Source organism: Podarcis gaigeae (genome assembly GCF_964106915.1).
Source record: "Podarcis gaigeae genome assembly, chromosome: 8".
Classification (NCBI taxonomy): domain Eukaryota; kingdom Metazoa; phylum Chordata; class Lepidosauria; order Squamata; family Lacertidae; genus Podarcis; species Podarcis gaigeae.
Genome location: NC_139684.1, coordinates 6,911,410 through 6,928,190, shown reverse-complemented (window position 1 = coordinate 6,928,190; position 16,781 = coordinate 6,911,410). Strand labels below are relative to the sequence as shown.

General features: G+C 47.9%; 1 protein-coding gene across 2 annotated transcripts; it reads right to left on the bottom strand.

Annotated features, from left to right (window-relative positions):
- Positions 1-950: 950 nt before the first annotated feature.
- Positions 951-15,396, bottom strand: LOC310851192 (interleukin-1 receptor antagonist protein-like). Of its 2 annotated transcripts, XM_083753426.1 has the most exons (8): positions 15,023-15,396; positions 12,350-12,395; positions 10,258-10,297; positions 7,980-8,142; positions 6,237-6,413; positions 3,744-3,883; positions 2,224-3,071; positions 951-2,001 (listed from the first exon to the last, which is right to left on the bottom strand). In XM_083753426.1, the coding sequence occupies exons 2-7, from the start codon at positions 12,385-12,387 to the stop codon at positions 2,865-2,867; spliced, it is 765 nt and encodes a 254-aa protein (XP_083609552.1). In that variant the 5' UTR covers positions 12,388-12,395; positions 15,023-15,396; the 3' UTR covers positions 951-2,001; positions 2,224-2,864. The 2 variants fall into 2 exon arrangements, with proteins under 2 accessions (XP_083609552.1, XP_083609553.1); XM_083753427.1 differs by lacking the exons at positions 951-2,001; positions 6,237-6,413 and having other exon boundaries at positions 2,757-3,071.
- Between the last annotated feature and the right edge of the window lie 1,385 nt (positions 15,397-16,781).

The window sequence follows — 16,781 nt, the reverse complement described above, 5'->3', positions numbered from 1 at the left end:
AAATCCTGTGCTCAAACAGGAGCGCCAGGACTGCAAGGGGTTTTGTCCGGGGTGGTGGTGGTGTGAAGGCAGCCCCTTGTCAATCATGGGATCACGTGATTCCTGCATTGCAGGGGGTTAGACTAGAATCACCTCCTGGCAAATAGAAGGGGAAGAAACGGAGGCAGTGAGAGATTTACTTTCTTGGGCTCCATGATCACTGCAGATGGTGACAGCAGCCACGAAATTAAAAGACGCCTGCCTCTTGGGAGAAAAGCAATGACAAACCTAGACAGCATCCTAAAAAGCAGAGACATCACCTTGCCAACAAAGGTCCGTATAGTTAAAGCTATGGTTTTCCCAGTAGTTATGTATGGAAGTGAGAGCTGGACCATCAAGAAGGCTGATCGACGAAGAATGGATGCTTTTGAATTCTGGTGCTGGAGAAGACTCTTGAAAGTCCCATGGACTGCAAGAAGATCAAACCTCTCCATTCTGAAGGAAATCAGCCCTGAGTGCTCACTGGAAGGACAGATCCTGAAGCTGAGGCTCCAAGACTTTGGCCACCTCATGAGAAGAGAAGACTCCCTGGAAAAGACCCTGATGTTGGGAAAGATGGAGGGCACAAGGAGAAGGGGACGACAGAGGACGAGATGGTGGAACAGTGTTCTCGAAGCTACCAGCATGAGTTTGACCAAACTGTGGGAGGCAGTAGAAGACCGGAGTGCCTGGGGTGCTCTGGTCCGTGGGGTCATGAAGAGTCGGACACGACTAAACGACTAAACACCAACAGACTAGATGACCGTGTGTGGTCCCTTCCCAGTCTATGATTCAGTGACTGGTGTCCCCGCCCACCTATCAAAATTGGGCCTTAGGTAGAGATCTGGCAGCCCCCTTGCACCACCCAGACAATGGAACCCCCCCTTCCGGGCTTAACTTTACTTTCAAGTTACAGGTAGGTAGCCGTGGGGTTTTTTTGTTTTTTAAAAAACAATTTTTATTGATTTTCTTTTATAAAAAACAAATATTCAACATCATCATTTAACATCCATTTTCTAGTTTCCCCCTCCCTGTTGACTTCCCCCACCTTCCATTTCTGGTTTATCAAACCAAATGTTACATTCTGCTGTTTATACATAACGTTCTATTATCACTAATTGTATTTCTTGTTGTCTGTAAAGAAAATTGTAAATGTTTATATAAATTCTGCCAACGAGTCCATGTTTTTTTGTTGTGTCTGCAAGTATGTTGTAAAAGGTTCCCATTATTTTCCAAAGTCACTATTGTCCTTTTCACACAGTTTGTCCGTTAACTTTGCCAGTTCTGCCTATCTCATAAATTTTTCTTGTCATTGTTCTTCCAATTTTGTGCTGTTAGAATTCTTGCTGCTGTAGTAGCATACATAAATAATGTCCGATTTTCCTTCGGCATTTCTTGTCCTAGAATACCTAACAAAAAGGCTTCTGGTTTCTTCACAAAAGTTATTTTAAACATTCCCCACCCCCCAAATCATTATATATCATTTCACACATCTTACAATCCCACCACATATGATACAATGTACCTTCGCCTTCTTTACATCTCCAACAGTTCTTTTGTTCTGTTTTGTATATTTTGGCAAGTTTTAATGGTATAATGTACCACCTGTACAAGGGATGCGGGTGGCGCTGTGGTCTAAACCACTGAGCCTTGGGCTTGCCAATCAGAAGGTCCCGTTGTTCAGTCCCAGCTCCTGCCCACCTAGCAGTTCGAAAGTATGTCAAAGTGCAAGTAGATAAATAGGTACCACTTTGGCGGGAAGGTAAACGGCGTTTCCGTGCGCTGCTCTGGTTTGCCAGAAGCGGCTTAGTCATGTTGGCCACATGACCCGGAAGCTGTACGCCAGTTCCCTCAGCCAGTAAAGCGAGATGAGCGCTGCAACCCCAGAGTCGTCCGCGACTGGACCTAACAGTCAGGGGTACCTTTACCTTTACCACCTATACATCATTTTCATATAGTTCTCTTTCAGCAATACAGTGGTACCTCAGGTTAAGTACTTAATTTGTTCCGGAGGTCTGTTCTTAACCTGAAACTGTTATTAACCTGAAGCACCACTTTAGCTAATGGGGCCTCCTGCTGCCGCCATGCTGTCGGAACCCGATTTCTGTTTTTATCCTGAAGCAAAGTTCTTAACCTGAAGCACTATTTCTGGGTTAGTGGAGTCTGTAACCTGAAGTGTATGTAACCTGAGGTACCACTGTATACAATCTGTAAACTTCAAGTTCACTTTCCAAAGCCTTATCCAGTCGTCCAATTGTATGTTGTGACCTATATCTTGTGCCCACTTAATCATCACCGCTTTAACTTCCCCATCTTTTGTTTCCCATTCCAACAGGATATTATATGCCTTTTTAACAATTTAGAATTGTCATCTATGATATCTTTTTGGAATTTGGAAACTGTGTAGGTGAATGTTGTGTAGCCGTGTTGGTCTGCTGTAGTCGAAACAAAATAAATAAATTCCTTCCAGTAAGCATCAAAATGTTCAAGTAGGTTAATGCTAATAAATAAATAAATAAGCAAATGAATGAATAAACAAATAAATAAATGCAACATTTCCATATACAGTATATACATGATCAAAAACACGTTGACAAAAACTGCTCCGAGAGTTGTTGTTTTTTTTACAATCAAGCGGTGTATAAATTTTATGAAATAAATAAATAAATAACTAAATAGACAAATAAATAAATAAATAAATAGTATAACATTTAACAATAGTATAACATATAACAGGAATTGGGATTTCTGTACGTGGTACATACGTGGCCCCTGAGAAATTCAGGCAGCCTAAAAAGATAACCAACCAACCAACATACCACTGTGGCTGCAAACATTAATGGTTATTAAAATAAATGAAAGTCGGTGTAAAAACGTTCTCCGATGACGTTGTGCATCTGTACGTAGCCGCTATCGTTTGGGGTGGCCATGTACCACCCGGGACAGACCAGGGACTGGAAAGTGAAGGTTTCGCTCGCTGGGCTGGTGGGCTTGTAATAAAAGAGGTACTTCTGGTTGTCTCCAGAGATTTCCTTCAGGGGCTTCTCCGCTTCCTAGAGGAAAGGGAGAGCGGTCAGGGGGGTGCCAGCACACACAGCCAGCGTCTTGGGGGCCACACATAGCTGCCTGAGGAGCATAGCTGTCAACTTACAGATTTGAAAATAAGGGACCAGCAGCCTCAAAAATAAGGGATCAGCAGCCAAAATAAGGGATTTTCCGGGCACAGGTATGTTCAACTTCTGAGCCCCTCCGAGCCAAAGGCAGAAAGCCCAGCCAGCAGCCAAACGAAGCCTCAAGCGGTGGTTCCCACAGCGCAGCAACCCGGCAAAGGGGATGCAGCAAGGAAAACCACCGTCACCTCTCCGCTGGGAAGCGCTGAGCAAAGGTGAGTCCCCAGGCAACGTGGCCGATTTGATCGGCACAAAGCATGCAAGCTCCACCCCCCCAGTCATTCTTAGACTCCTTATTGGGTGAGCAACACAGCCAAGCAACACAGTTGGAGCCTCCCTCCTCCCTGGCCGGCAGGGAGGGAGGGAGAGGAGCTGCTTCCTTTGAAACCTGGGAAATTTAAGGGACATCATCAATAATGGACAGCAGCGGGACACAGCACTGGGATAAGGGAGTTTCCCACCAAATAAGGGACGGTTGACAGCTATGCTGAGGAGCCCCATGCATTTTGTGGGGGGCTCTGGAGCCCTACTGCTCACCTCCTACTCACTACTCACCTCCAGCTGCAGGCGGCAGCCATCTCCCTCCTTGACGCATGTCAAGTACAGCTTGCTGTCGACAATGTCCAGAGCGACCAGCTGCCCAGAGTTGGCATCGCTGCCCAGCGGTGAGCGATAGAAACGCAGGTCCAGTTTCACTGGGAAGAAACCAAAGGGCAAATTCTGCCTCAGTTCTGATGAGCTCAAGGCCAGAACTCTTGCAGAGGGAGGGGGCTTGAGCTTTGGCTATGTCTCCCCAAGCCCCCTGCTCCTGGGTGTGCGCTTCCAGGACACAGAATCATAGATCAGGCACAGGGTGGGTTTCTGGTCTCCTGCCTCTCCCCCTAGCTGATGTCCTCACCGATTCCCTGCTGAAACATCTAGAGGGGTGACTTGAAATGCACCCCTTAAAATTATAAGCAGGCCGTATCGCTCTCTTGGGGCACTTTTTCATGTGACCCAGGCCAGCAGACTTTCACAGCTTAAGCAGGAGATCCTCCTTGACGCTGGATTTCCCCTGTTTCATTATATTTATGAACATTTATAAATTGTTAAGTAGGTCCCATGAAACTTGGTACATTTGAACCACCTAATGCATGGGTAGGCAAACTAAGGCCCGGGGCCCGGATGAGGCCCAATTGCCTTCTAAATCCGGCCCGTGGACGGTCTGGGAATCAGCATGTTTTTACATGAGTAGAATGTGTTCTTTTATTTAAAATGCATCTATGGGTGATTTGTGGGGCCTGCCTGGTGTTTTTACATGAGTAGAATGTGTGCTTTTACTGTGTTACCTCTGGATGCGAACAGGATCCGTCCTGGCGCCCCATTCGCATCCTGAAGCGAACGTAAGACGCGACTGTGCGTCTGCGCGGGTCGCATTTTGCCACTTCCGCGCATGCGCGTGACTTCATTTAGAGCCTCTGCGCATGCGGCAAAACCCAGAAGTAATGAGCTCCATTACTTCCGGGTTGCCACGGAGCGCAACCCGAAAATATTTAAGCTGAAGCGTATTCATCCCGAGGTATGACTGTACAGTGGTACCTCGGGTTAAGTACTTAATTCGTTCCGGAGGTCTGTTCTTAACCTGAAACTGTTCTTAACCTGAAGCACCACTTTAGCTAATGGGGCCTCCTGCTGCTGCCACGCCGCTGGAGCACAATTTCTGTTTTCATCCTGAAGTAAAGTTCTTAACCTGAAGCAATATTTCTGGACAAAAAAAATTCCTTCCAGTAGCACCTTAAAGACCAACTAAGTCAGTTCTTGGTATGAGCTTTCGTGTGCATGCACACTTCTTCAGATTTCTGGGTTAGCGGAGTCTGTAACCTGAAGCGTATGTAACCTGAAGCGTATGTAAACCGAGGTACCACTGTATTCAAAATGCATCTCTGGCTTATTTGTGGGGCATAGGAATTTGTTCCTTTCCACAAGGTCTGAGGGACAGTGGACCAGCCCCCTGCTGAAAAAGTTTGCTGACCCCAGACCTGATACATAAGCATTAGATGCCAGGGATGTTCTGATCTCGCCCTCCACCTGCAAAAAGATGTACCTTGCCCTGACACTGAAATATATGCCACGAGGAGGCTGGGCATGCCACAAACTGGGAGCTAGCACAGAGAAGACCCTCTTATTGTTTCCCTATCTTTCATTGACCAAACTGTTGGAGACCATTGGCACCCTCCAGATGCCTTAGAGCATCTATAACTCGCCCTACAGTGGTGCTTGGCTGGACAAAGGAGGGAGGCTGGTGTATGAGGGAAGATGGAGAGGTGTCGTGCTGGCACTTTGAAATATCTGAAGGGCTGTCTCACAGAAGTTGGAGCCAGCTTGTCTTCTGCTGCTCCAGAAGGCAGAACCCAGACCAATGGGTTGAAATGGCAAGGAAGGAGATTCTGAGTAGATGTTAGGAAGAACGTTCTGCCAGTAAGAGCCATTGCACAGTGCAACTGGACTCCCTCGGAAGGTGGCAGATTCTCCTTCATTGGAGATTTTAAAGCAGAGGTTGGATGGCCATCAGTGAGAGATTACAAGACGAATGCCTCGCAAGACGGAAAACCCGCTAGACGAAAGGGTTTTCCGTTTTGGAGGTGCTTCGCAAAACGAATTTCCTATGGGCTTGCTTCGCAAGACGAAAATGTCTTGCGAGTTCCTGCGGGTTCCCCCCCCCTTCTCCCCCTTTTCCCCAAGCCACTAAGCCGCTTATCAGCTGATCCGCTAAGCCGCTTAACAGCTAAGCCGCTAAGCCGCTTAACAGCTGATCCGCTAAGCCGCTTAACAGCTGATCCGCTAAGCCGCTTATCAGCTGATCCGCTAAGCCCGCTAAGCCGCTAATAGCGCTAATCCGCTAATCCGCTAATGGGCTTGCTTCGCAAGACGAAAAAACCGCAAGACGAAGAGACTTGCGGAACGGATTCTTTTCGTCTTGCGAGGCACCACTGTATTTAGCTTTGCAGGGGGTTGGACTAGATGACCCTGGTGGGTCCCTTCCAGCTCTACGCTTACATGATTCCTTACCTGGCTTTTCGTTGGCTTGTAAGTGCAAGGCAAGGAGCTTGGGCTGCCCTGGGGTCCTGTCCAGGAAAAAGCACTTGTTGTCCAGGTCTTGGATGGTCCACCTTTCCACTTTGACATAGGTGTAATCAGACGGAAGCCCTGAAGACACAAGTCTGGCTTCAGCAAAGGAAGATGGACCTGGACATGCAAGAGGGAACAGGGAGCATTATGGTCAGCACAAGGGAGAGGCCAGCAAGACTTGGAAGCTCTTGCTACAGCCCTTCCAGAACAATCCTCTCGACGCTCCTTCTGGTGGAAGCGATATTCTCCCAATCTTAACACATCTTTATCCTCTAAAGACCTCGGATTGGTACACATGGTTCTCTGCCAGCTCATGTTTCCCTGTGAGGTAGAATAAAGGTAAAGGTAAAGGAACCCCTGACCATTAGGTCCAGTCGTGGCCGACTCTGGGGTTGCAGCGCTCATCTCGCTTTACTGGCTGAGGGAGCCGGCGTACAGCTTCCGGGTCATGTGGCCAGCATGACTAAGCCGCTTCTGGCGAACCAGAGCAGCGCATGGAAACACCATTTACCTTCCCGCCAGAGAGGTACCTATTTATCTACTTGCACTTTGATGTGCTTTCAAACTGCTAGGTGGGCAGGAGCTGGGACCGAGCAACGGGAGCTCACCCTGTCGCGGGGATTTGAACTGCCGACCTTCTGATTGGCATGTCCTAGGCTCTGTGGTTTAACCCACAGCACCACCCGCATTAGGTGGGGCTAATGTCACCTATGGCCGTGTGGGAACTTGCATAAGAACATAAGCAGAGCCAGAAGGAACATTTTATCATATGTGGTGGGAGTGTAAGAAAGTAAAGAACTTCTGGGAAATGATATATAACAAGATGAAAAAGATGTTGAAATATACGTTTTTTAAAAAACCAGAAGCATTTTTACTTGGTATTATAGGTCAGGATATTAATAGGCAAGATGTTAAACTGTTTTTATATGCAACAACAGCAGTAAGAGTATTGTTAGCCCAGAAATGGAAGCAAGAAGAAATTCCGACGAAAGAAGAATGGCAGGTGAAATTAATGGACTATGCAGAACTGGACAAAATGACAGGAAGGATTCGAAACCTGCGGGAACAGAGATTTACAGAAGATTGGAAGAAGTATATGAACTATTTGAAGAGCAATTGTAATCAACAAATTACACTAGTAGGATTGCAAGAAGTTTTGTAAGGAGAAATATATGAAATGTTACAAATTAGATAATGAATAGAGATATTGGTTATGAGTATTAAATGTAATAGGGAAAGTAAGAAATATATAATAAGAGATTAGATTGGAAAATTTTCAGACAGGATTGATGGAAGTCAAAAAATTGTATAAGATGTAAAAGTATGTTTAATTACTGTTGAAAATGGTATGTTAAAAAACATGTAGAACATATAGAACATAAGCAGAGCTTTCTGGATCAGCCATATGGACCGTCTAAGTCCAGTTTCCTGTTCTCACAGGGGCCACCCAAATGCAGGATTTGACCACTAGGACCCTCTCCCCTCCTGTGGTTTCCAGCAACGGACATTCAGAAGCACTGCTGCCTCCAACTGTGGAGCCAGAGTCCGGCCGTAGTGGCTAGTAGCTGTCAGTGGCTTCCTCCTCCTCCATGAGGACATCCAATCCCCTTTTAGAACACTGCTATCCTTTGGAACTCCTTGCCACTCAAAACTGGGACTGGCTGAATAGAGGGAGCTCAGTACCTTCCACCAAGTTGCTGGTCAGCATCTCGCTCAAGTCGGCATCTGTGAACAGCCTGCTGTGGCTGGGCCTTCTCCGTCTCGGTGGCTGCGTGCTGGGCTTGGTTGCGGCATCTTCTAGAACGGAAAGGATAGCTGCGTGCTGGACAGACTGATAGAAGGAGATCTATAGGGGGGAAATGAGCTGGAATAGTCAGAAAGGGGCCCTGGAACAAACAGCGCAAGGTGTCCCCTTATGGAAAGAGCTCAAGGGAGCAGCCCCTTCCTCAGGGGCTCTGGCTCATTCTGAGGAGACCTCCTGCCGCTTCCTCCAAATGCACCCTGCTTTCGCCCCTTCTCTCCTGCCTGCTCCCATTGCACCCAGCCAAGGGCTTGGCTCTCAGGCACCCGAGGGAAGGAAGTGGTTGCTGCTGTTGTCTGCTGCTGATAAGAATGCTCAGGCCCTTCTTGGAATACCGTATTTTTTGCTCTATAAGACTCACTTTTTCCCTCCTAAAAAGTAAGGGGAAATGTGTGTGCGTCTTATGGAGCAAATGCAGGCTGCGCAGCTATCACAGAAGCCAGAACAGCAAGAGAGATTGCTGCTTTCACTGCACAGCGATCCCTCTTGCTGTTCTGGCTTCTGCGATTCAGAATATATATATATATATATATATATATGCAGGTTTTGGTGTCCTCGGGTGTCTTCCCGTGTAAAAGTTGGGGTGTCTAGGCGACGTTTCGACGAGGTCTCACTCGTCATCTTCAGGCTGGTGCTTTCGGCTTCTTGTTACCTGCATTCCTGTACCCGTGAAAATCTACGAAAGCATATATATATATATATATATTGTTTTTCTCCTCCAAAAACTAGGTGTGTCTTGTGGTCTGGTGCGTCTTATAGAGCGAAAAATACGGCAACAGGTTTGGAATTGCTCAAGAAAGATGTCAAATTTGTTTTTGTATGCCACAACTGCAGCAAGAATTTGGTTAGCTAAGAATTGGAAAACACAAGAAGTTCCAACAGTGGAGGAATGGCCATCTAACAGGAATCCTTTTTTCCGTGATCCCTGCATTGCAGGGGGTTGGGCTAGATGACCACTGCAGTGCCCCTTCCAACTCTGTAATTCTAACCAGACTCAGCTGTGACGTTTGAGACAGCTTTGCTTGGCCGGAACTACAGCCGTTGCTGGGGAACACACAAAGGTGGAGTCCGCAAGGCATTTGCTTTTCACAAGCATATAGAGAGGCATCTCTCAGCCTTTGCTTTACACATGCGTAGAAATTAAGTACGTAAAGAGCAGTTACAACCAGATAACTAAGCTACAGCCTTATCAGAGGAGCAGAAGTAACATCCTAGGCCAGAACTTCAGAAGAAACAAGAGGTCAATCCCTCTTCCTTCCTTATGAGGAAGTCTTGAAGGAGTTGAATATGTTTAAGCTTGGGGAGAAGATGGCTAAGAGGAAATATGATAAAAAGGTAAAGGGACCCCTGACCATTAGGTCCAGTCGTGGCCGACTCTGGGGTTGCAGAGCTCATCTCGCTTTACTGGCCGAGGGAGCTGGCGTACAGCTTCCGGGTCATGTGGCCAGCATGACTAAGCCGCTTCTGGCGAACCAGAGAAACGCACGGAAATGCCGTTTACCTTCCCGCCAGAGCGGTACCTATTTATCTACTTGCACTTCGACGTGTTTTCAAACTGCTAGGTTGGCAGGAGCAGGGACTGAGCAACGGGAGCTCACCCCAACGTAGGGATTCGAACCACCAACCTTCTGATTGGCAAGCCCTAGGCTCTGTGGCTTAACCCACAGGCTACGACAGCCAAGGATTTGTCATCTTGTGTTGGAAGAATTGTGTAAAATTCAATAAAAATTATATTGAAAAGAAAATTTCATTGTTTTATCTTCATTGGCAGCTCATGCACGACGCTATTCTGAACAATGTTTTTCATAGGGGAGGGTAGAGGGAGGGAGGGCAGGAGGCCTGGGGACCTGGCAGAAAAGATCTGGGGCTGTGTCCCTCCCCAACAATGGCCCTGAGCCTAACTATGGCACTCTGCTTAAATGCCATTAACTATGGCACTCTGCTTAAATGCCAGGTGAAAAACATCTTGGCCTACAGCTCTCTGTCTGGAAGGGCGAATTCCTGGGCTGAGCCCCAAGCCTTCCCTGCCCTCTGGGTACCATTGAAGCCACTCTGATAGACTTGCAAGCCACCCCCATTCCCAAGTTGGAGCCGAATAAGGGGGTGAGCTGTGTTATGGGGTTTCCCCTCCCACCCCCCAAAATGCTGAAGGTTTCTTACCTCGTTGCCGAATGAGAACTCCATCTCCATCTCTTCCTCACTAGAAGGGAAGGGGGGCGGGGAAGGAGGTGAAGAAGAGAGTTTAGATTCTGAGATATCAGACCCTTAAGGATAGGACTCAGTAATAATAACAATTATTATTATTATTATTATTATTATTATTATTATTATTATTATTTATACCCTGCCCTCCCCAGCCAAGACCAGGCTCAGGGCGGCTAACACCCAGCATAAAAACAAATTAATTGAAATACAACTTGAAAACAAGATTAAAATACAACATTAAAACATCAAAACATTAAAATTAAAATACAGTCTCATTTCAAATCAAAAACCTTTTTGGGGGATGAAAATGTCAGGTCTTCACCCGTGCTAACTTTCCAGACTGGTCCTACATGGGCCAGAAAAAAGCCAGGGAAGTCCCCAAATAGGAGTTCCATCACAGGAGAAGAAAGGAAAAAGGAAAGAGGGGGAGTTAAAGAAAAAAAAGTGGTGGTAATGCCCACCACTGCCCTGGCCAGCTGGTGACTCTTCCCATCCAGGTGACAGCAGGGCTAGGAAGGGGAGATGCCAGAGACGGTGGCACTCCTCAGAGGGGTACCCAGGAATCCCACAATGGGAGAACGGACTTGGGGTTGGGGCAGAAAAATAGACGGCAGTGAAGGGGTCAAGCAAGGCCTTCCTGTTTCATAATATTTATACAATGCTTGATCGTTAAAAAACAACAACCCTCAAAGCAATGTACAAATGAAATTTGGCAGAGGGAGGAAGGAACTGTCTCAGGCGGCAAGGAAGGCTGTTCCTCCCAAGGTCAGGGCCGGGCCGCGAGATTTAGTTGCTTAAGGCAAAGAACAATATGGAAACTGCCTGGAGCTACAGCTGAACCTCAAATGATAGTGATGGGGCACCGTCCTCCCCCATCCCTGAGGGCAGCAAGCTGGCATCTGCATGGAATTCATAGCTGCTCGGCCCTCCAGCATCTTCCGCCTGAGGCAACTCCTTGCTCTGCCTCTGCTCCGCACTGTTTCCTTGGGGGTCTGAGCCATGGGTGCCTGGACTGAGTCTCTGTCTCAAGCTCCTGGCCTTCAAGGTTGGTGCAGGATGCGATCCCATTCCTGGCATGGAGGCAAGATTCAGCTGCTGGTAGATTTGGCTTCTGTGTAAGAACATCAGAAGTGTCTGCTGGATCAGGCCAGTGGTCCATTTGGTCCAGCACTCTGTTCTTACAATGGCCAACCAGGTGCCAATAATAAAAATAAAAATAAAAATAAAAATAAAAATAAAAATAAAAATAAAAATAAAAATAAAAATAAAAATAAAAATAAAAATAAAAATAAAAATAAAAATAAATAAATAAATTATACCCTGCCCATCTGGCTGGGCCTCCCCAGCCCCTCTGGGTGGCTTCCAGCAAAACACTAAAATACAATAACCTATTAAACATTAAAAGCTTCCCTAAACAGGGCTGCCTTCAGGTCTTCACCCATGCTAACTTTCCAGACTGGTCCTACATGGGCCAGAAAAAAGCCAGGGTCTGGTAGTTGTTGTTCTCTTTGACATCTGCTGGGATGGCGTTCCACAGGGCGGGCGCCACCACCGAGAAGGCCCTCTGCCTGGTTCCCTGTAACCTCACTTCTTGCAGTGAGGGAACTGCATTCTGGATTAGTTGTAGTTCCCATTATGGGAAACCTGCAAGCAGGTTTGGAGCGCAAGAGCCCTCTCCGGTCAGCAGTTTGCCAGCGACTGGCATCCAGGAGCATTGCTACCTCCAACTGGGAAGGCAGAGCGCAGCCTCTGACAATGGCTAGTAGCCCTTGCAACCCTACTCCTCTTTTACGGCCACCCAAGTTGCGTGCAGAACCGTGGTGTTTGTGAGCATCTTGTCCTCTGTTCCAGGCAGCAAGTGGCTCAGCCCTGAGACGGACCCTGCTGAGGAGCAATGATGAGGTTCATGGGCTGTGTGAGGGGCGCTCCATGACTTCCTATGGGGCCACCCATCACACCCCACCACAGAAAACCCTCCTTCTGCCTCTGCATAAGCAGGTACCAGGAGTGCAGATGACCCGGCAAGGAAAGCAGGGAAGATTCTCACCTGATGTCTCTCAGCAACATGTCCGGGACTCTGGCCATGGTTGTGTCTGGAATGGGAAAAGTGCAAGGGTGAGCCCCACCAGCCACAGGCCCCCCCCCCTGAATAGGGTTCCCATGTGCCCCCTTTTTCCAGGACACGTCCTCTTTTTCAGGGTTAAAATTTCTGTCCAGATTTTTTAAATTTGCTGAAATGTCTCTGGTTATAACATATTTTTCGCTCTATAGGACTCACTTTCCCCCCTCCAAAAATTAAGGGGAAATGTGTGTACGTCCTACAGAGCGAATGCAGGCTAAGCCCAGATCCAGAACAGGGAGACGGAGTGCTGCGGAGTGGGGTGCCTTCACCCCGCTGCTCTGCAGAGGCTAGAAAGGCTGTTCCCAAGGCTGTTCCCAAGCCAGAACAGCAAGACGGAGCGCTCCGTCTCGCTCTTCTAGCTTGGGGATGGCTGCGCAAAGCTATCCCTGAATCTTTTGGAGCACAGTGGGACCTTGCGCTACGCTCCAAAGGCTTCAGGGATCTTTGAGGCTGGCGGAGGGGGAAAGTAGCGCTTCCCCACACCGCCAGCCCCACAAGCTCAGGGGGCAGCAGCAAGGCTGTGCACAGCCTTTTCGCTGTTGCCCGACCTGCTCTTTGGGGCTGGCGGTGGGGGAAAGCAGCGGTTCCCCCTGCCAGCCCCAAAGAGCAGGTCGAAAGGAACCTGAAGCCAAGCCTCTGGAGCCCAGCGGGAACTCCCCGCATGCTCCAGAGGCTTCGCGTTGCCTTCACTGAAGCCTGGAGAGTGAGAGGGGTCAGTGTGCACCGACCCCTCTCGCTCTCCAGGCTTCCAAGGTAGCCGCCTGAAGCCTCCAGAGTGCAGCGGGAACTCACGCTGTGCTCCAGAGGCTTTGGGTGAACGCACCTTGAACGCACCTTGTTTTAGAGGGGGAGAACAAGGGAAAGAATTTTTTCCCCCCGTTCTCCCCCTCCTATGGTCCGCTGCGTCCTATAGAGTGAAAAATACGGTACTTTCTGGTTGAGACATAGACATAACTGGTGGTTGAAGGCTTGCTTTCCTCTTCTCTCCTCCTGCCCCCCCCCATAGCAATATACCACAGCTTCTATAGCCTACATAAAGGTAAAGGGACCCCTGACCGTTAGGTCCAGTCGCGGATGACTCTGGGGTTGCAGTGCTCATCTCGCTTTACTGGCTGAGGGAGCCGGCGTACAGCTTCCGGGTCTTGTGGCCAGTATGACTAAGCAGCTTCTGTCGAACCAGAGAAGTGCATGGAAATGCCGTTTACCTTCCCGCCGGAATGGTACCTATTTATCTACTTGTACTTTGACGTGCTTTTGAACTGCTAGGTTGGCAGGAGGAGGGACCGAGCAACGGGAGCTCACCCCGTTGTGGGGATTCGAAACACTGACCTTCTGAATGGCAAGTCCTAGGCCCTGTGGTTTAGATTACAGCGCCACCCGCGTCCCTTTTATAGCCTACATAGAGTAGGGGTATTTAAAATGAGAGTCATCATAGCGTCCTCCTTTTTGCTCTTCAAAATATGGCAACTCATGCCAGCTGGGCCTTGGACGTACCAAAGCTCAGGGCCGGAACAATTGTTTTGTTGCTGGAAGTTGTTATTCACTACCCAGTGAAAAACAAATCCTTAGAAAGATTAATAAAACCAAAAATCTAGTAAGTATTTTCCAATGATTTATTGGTAAACATAGATCCTATATTCTAGGTCAGGGGTCAGCAAACTTTTTCAGCAGGGGGCCGGTCCACTGTCCCTCAGACCTTGTGGGGGACTGGACTATATTTTGAAAAAAAATAAATGAACGAATTCCTATGCCCCACAAATAACTCAGAGATGCATTTTAAATAAAAGCACACATTCTACTCATGTAAAAACACGCTGATTCCCGCACCATCCGTGGGCCAGATTGAGAAGGCGATTGGGCCGCATCCGGCCCACGGGCCTTAGATTGCCTACCCCTTCCTTAGACTCTTATATATTGCATTTATATATCCCACCTTTTTCTCAAAGGTGCTCAAGGTGGCGTACATGGTTTATTCCCCCTCCTCATTTAATCCCCACAACAACAGTCTTGTAAGGTAGGTTGGGTTGAGAGGTAGCGGCTGGCCCAAATTCACCACCCAGCAAGCTTCATTCGTGGCCGAGTGGAAGGATTTGAACCCAGCTCCTATTCCGTCACACTAACCCAGACCTTTGCAAACTTTTCATATTGGTGACGCACCTTTTAGACATGCATCATTTCGCGACACAGTAACTACGTTTTCCTAGCAAACCAGAGGTTAAACAAACCCCTTTCCAGCCCTGGCAGGAGCACACGGAGTGTTTGCGCGACACGCCAACACACAGTTTGGAAAGCTCTGTTCTAACCACTACGCCACATTGCCTCTTGAGCGGCAACCTGCCAGTATCTGAAAGACATGACCATTCCCTGGAAGCTTCTCTTGGCAACCCCAATTGGCAGGGGGCAAGCTCTGGCAATCTGGGTGGAAGGGGCTGCAGGGTGGAGGGGTAGGAGCTTCAGGATTTGGCTGCAAAGGTGAGCTTGGGTTTCCTCTCCAAAGGCAGTCTCCCCATCCATCATCTCCTCAGCAGAGCCACCAAGAGAGGAGGATGCCTGTGACCAGGAGCCAGGTGGGAGGGGAATCTATGGAGGCATCCTTACCTGTGGTTCTTGATCCAAGGCTGCTTGATGCTCCTCTGCTTTGGTTCTCACTCCAGAAGCCTCTGTCCAAATTTATAGCATGGAGAAGGTGGAGCCTGAGCCTGGAATTTCCACCACTGCCTTTTCTACGAACCTGCTGTCAAGCTCGGATTGTGCAATCTACTTTTGCTTGCCTGCAAGGCCGGAAAGTCTTTTGCGTGGGGTGGAGAACTATCTTCGCTCCACCCATGAGAAAGATCAGCTCCTTCCAGGGATCAGATCTTGGAGAGTTCGTGGCCTCTGGCCTGGTTTCTCTAAAATACAAACCATCTGGCTGAACATTTGATCCAAGATGCAGAATCTGTCCCCCAAGCCAAGCTTTTCTCTGCTTCTCAAGAGCAGAAGCCCAGAATTATTATTCTGTCCCCCCCCCCCCCCGCAAACACTTTATGTCAAATGTATGCTTTCAGTTTTTAGCTCCATAGGTATCAAGGCTGCAAATGCTGGGACAGAGCAGATATTCTGGAGATGTCCCCAAATCAGAAAATTCTGGGAAGATATTGCAGTGGAAATTGAAGGAATAACTGGCTATACCTGTATATCTTCTAATTTTACAGTTTGGATATGTTAAAGAAACTGTGCTAATAGAGGACAGGGAATTAATGCAACATCTTTGACCCCATTATTCTATGAACTCTTAACTGCTGCCAGAGTTATTATTTGTCAAAACTTGGGGGTGGTAATGAGGACACTGTCCACGAAAGAATGGAGAACAAAAATGTGGGACTCTGTATGCATGGTTAAGCTTGCATATATGGTGAGAAACAGAGGGCAGGCAACGAGATAATGCCCTTATTGAGAAATAGGTCTTTTAATAATTTACTGAAATAATAAGGTATAGGATAATGTAAACGCATTTGTGATACTTTCAGCCTTGTGATATTAATTAATTAATTAAGTTTGACATTGGTGTGGAAATTTTTTCCTATGTGTTTGGTTCTAGATATCCCCTTCTACTTTTGCGTCATTGAAAGGGCATCTCCTTCATGCCTCCCATTTCACAGCTTGGAGAACTGAGGCCGGGGGCTTTCCTTACTATTTATCACGGAACATAGTTCACTTCTGAGTGAACAGTCACAGGATGACACAGCTCAACAGCTCTTACATATTTGGGCACAAGGAAAAGCCAGTGCAGTGGTTAAAAGCAGGGGTAGGCAACCTAAGGCCTGGGGGCTGGATACGGCCCAATCTCCTTCTCAATCCGGCTTGTGGACGGTCCAGGAATCAGTGTGTTTTTACATGAGTGGAATGTGTCCTTTTATTTAAAATGCATCTCTGGGTTATTTGTGGGGCATAGGAATTCGTTCACCCCCCCCCCCCAATATAGTCCGGCCCACCACATGGTCTGAGGGACGGTGGACCGGCCCCCTGCTGAAAAAGGTTGCTGACTCCTGGGTTAAAGTGTCAGATTAGGACCTGGGAGACCAGGATCCGAGTCCCCACTCAGCCATGGAGCTCACTGGATGACCTTGGGCCAGCCACAGTCTCTCAGCCTAGCCTACCTCACAGGGTTGCTGCGTGAGGAGGAGAACAAAGTTGGGATATAAGTGCAATGAAGATATGAATAAGCTCTTTATTTGGGCTAATAGCAGGAAGTGCTAGATGCAAGCACAGAGTCTGAGGTCAGGATCCTTCCAAGGTTCAAGGGCAAGGGAAGAGCTGCAGGACTGAGCAGATGACGACATCCCAACGGCTGCCATGCTTCCCTCTTCAGGGCCAA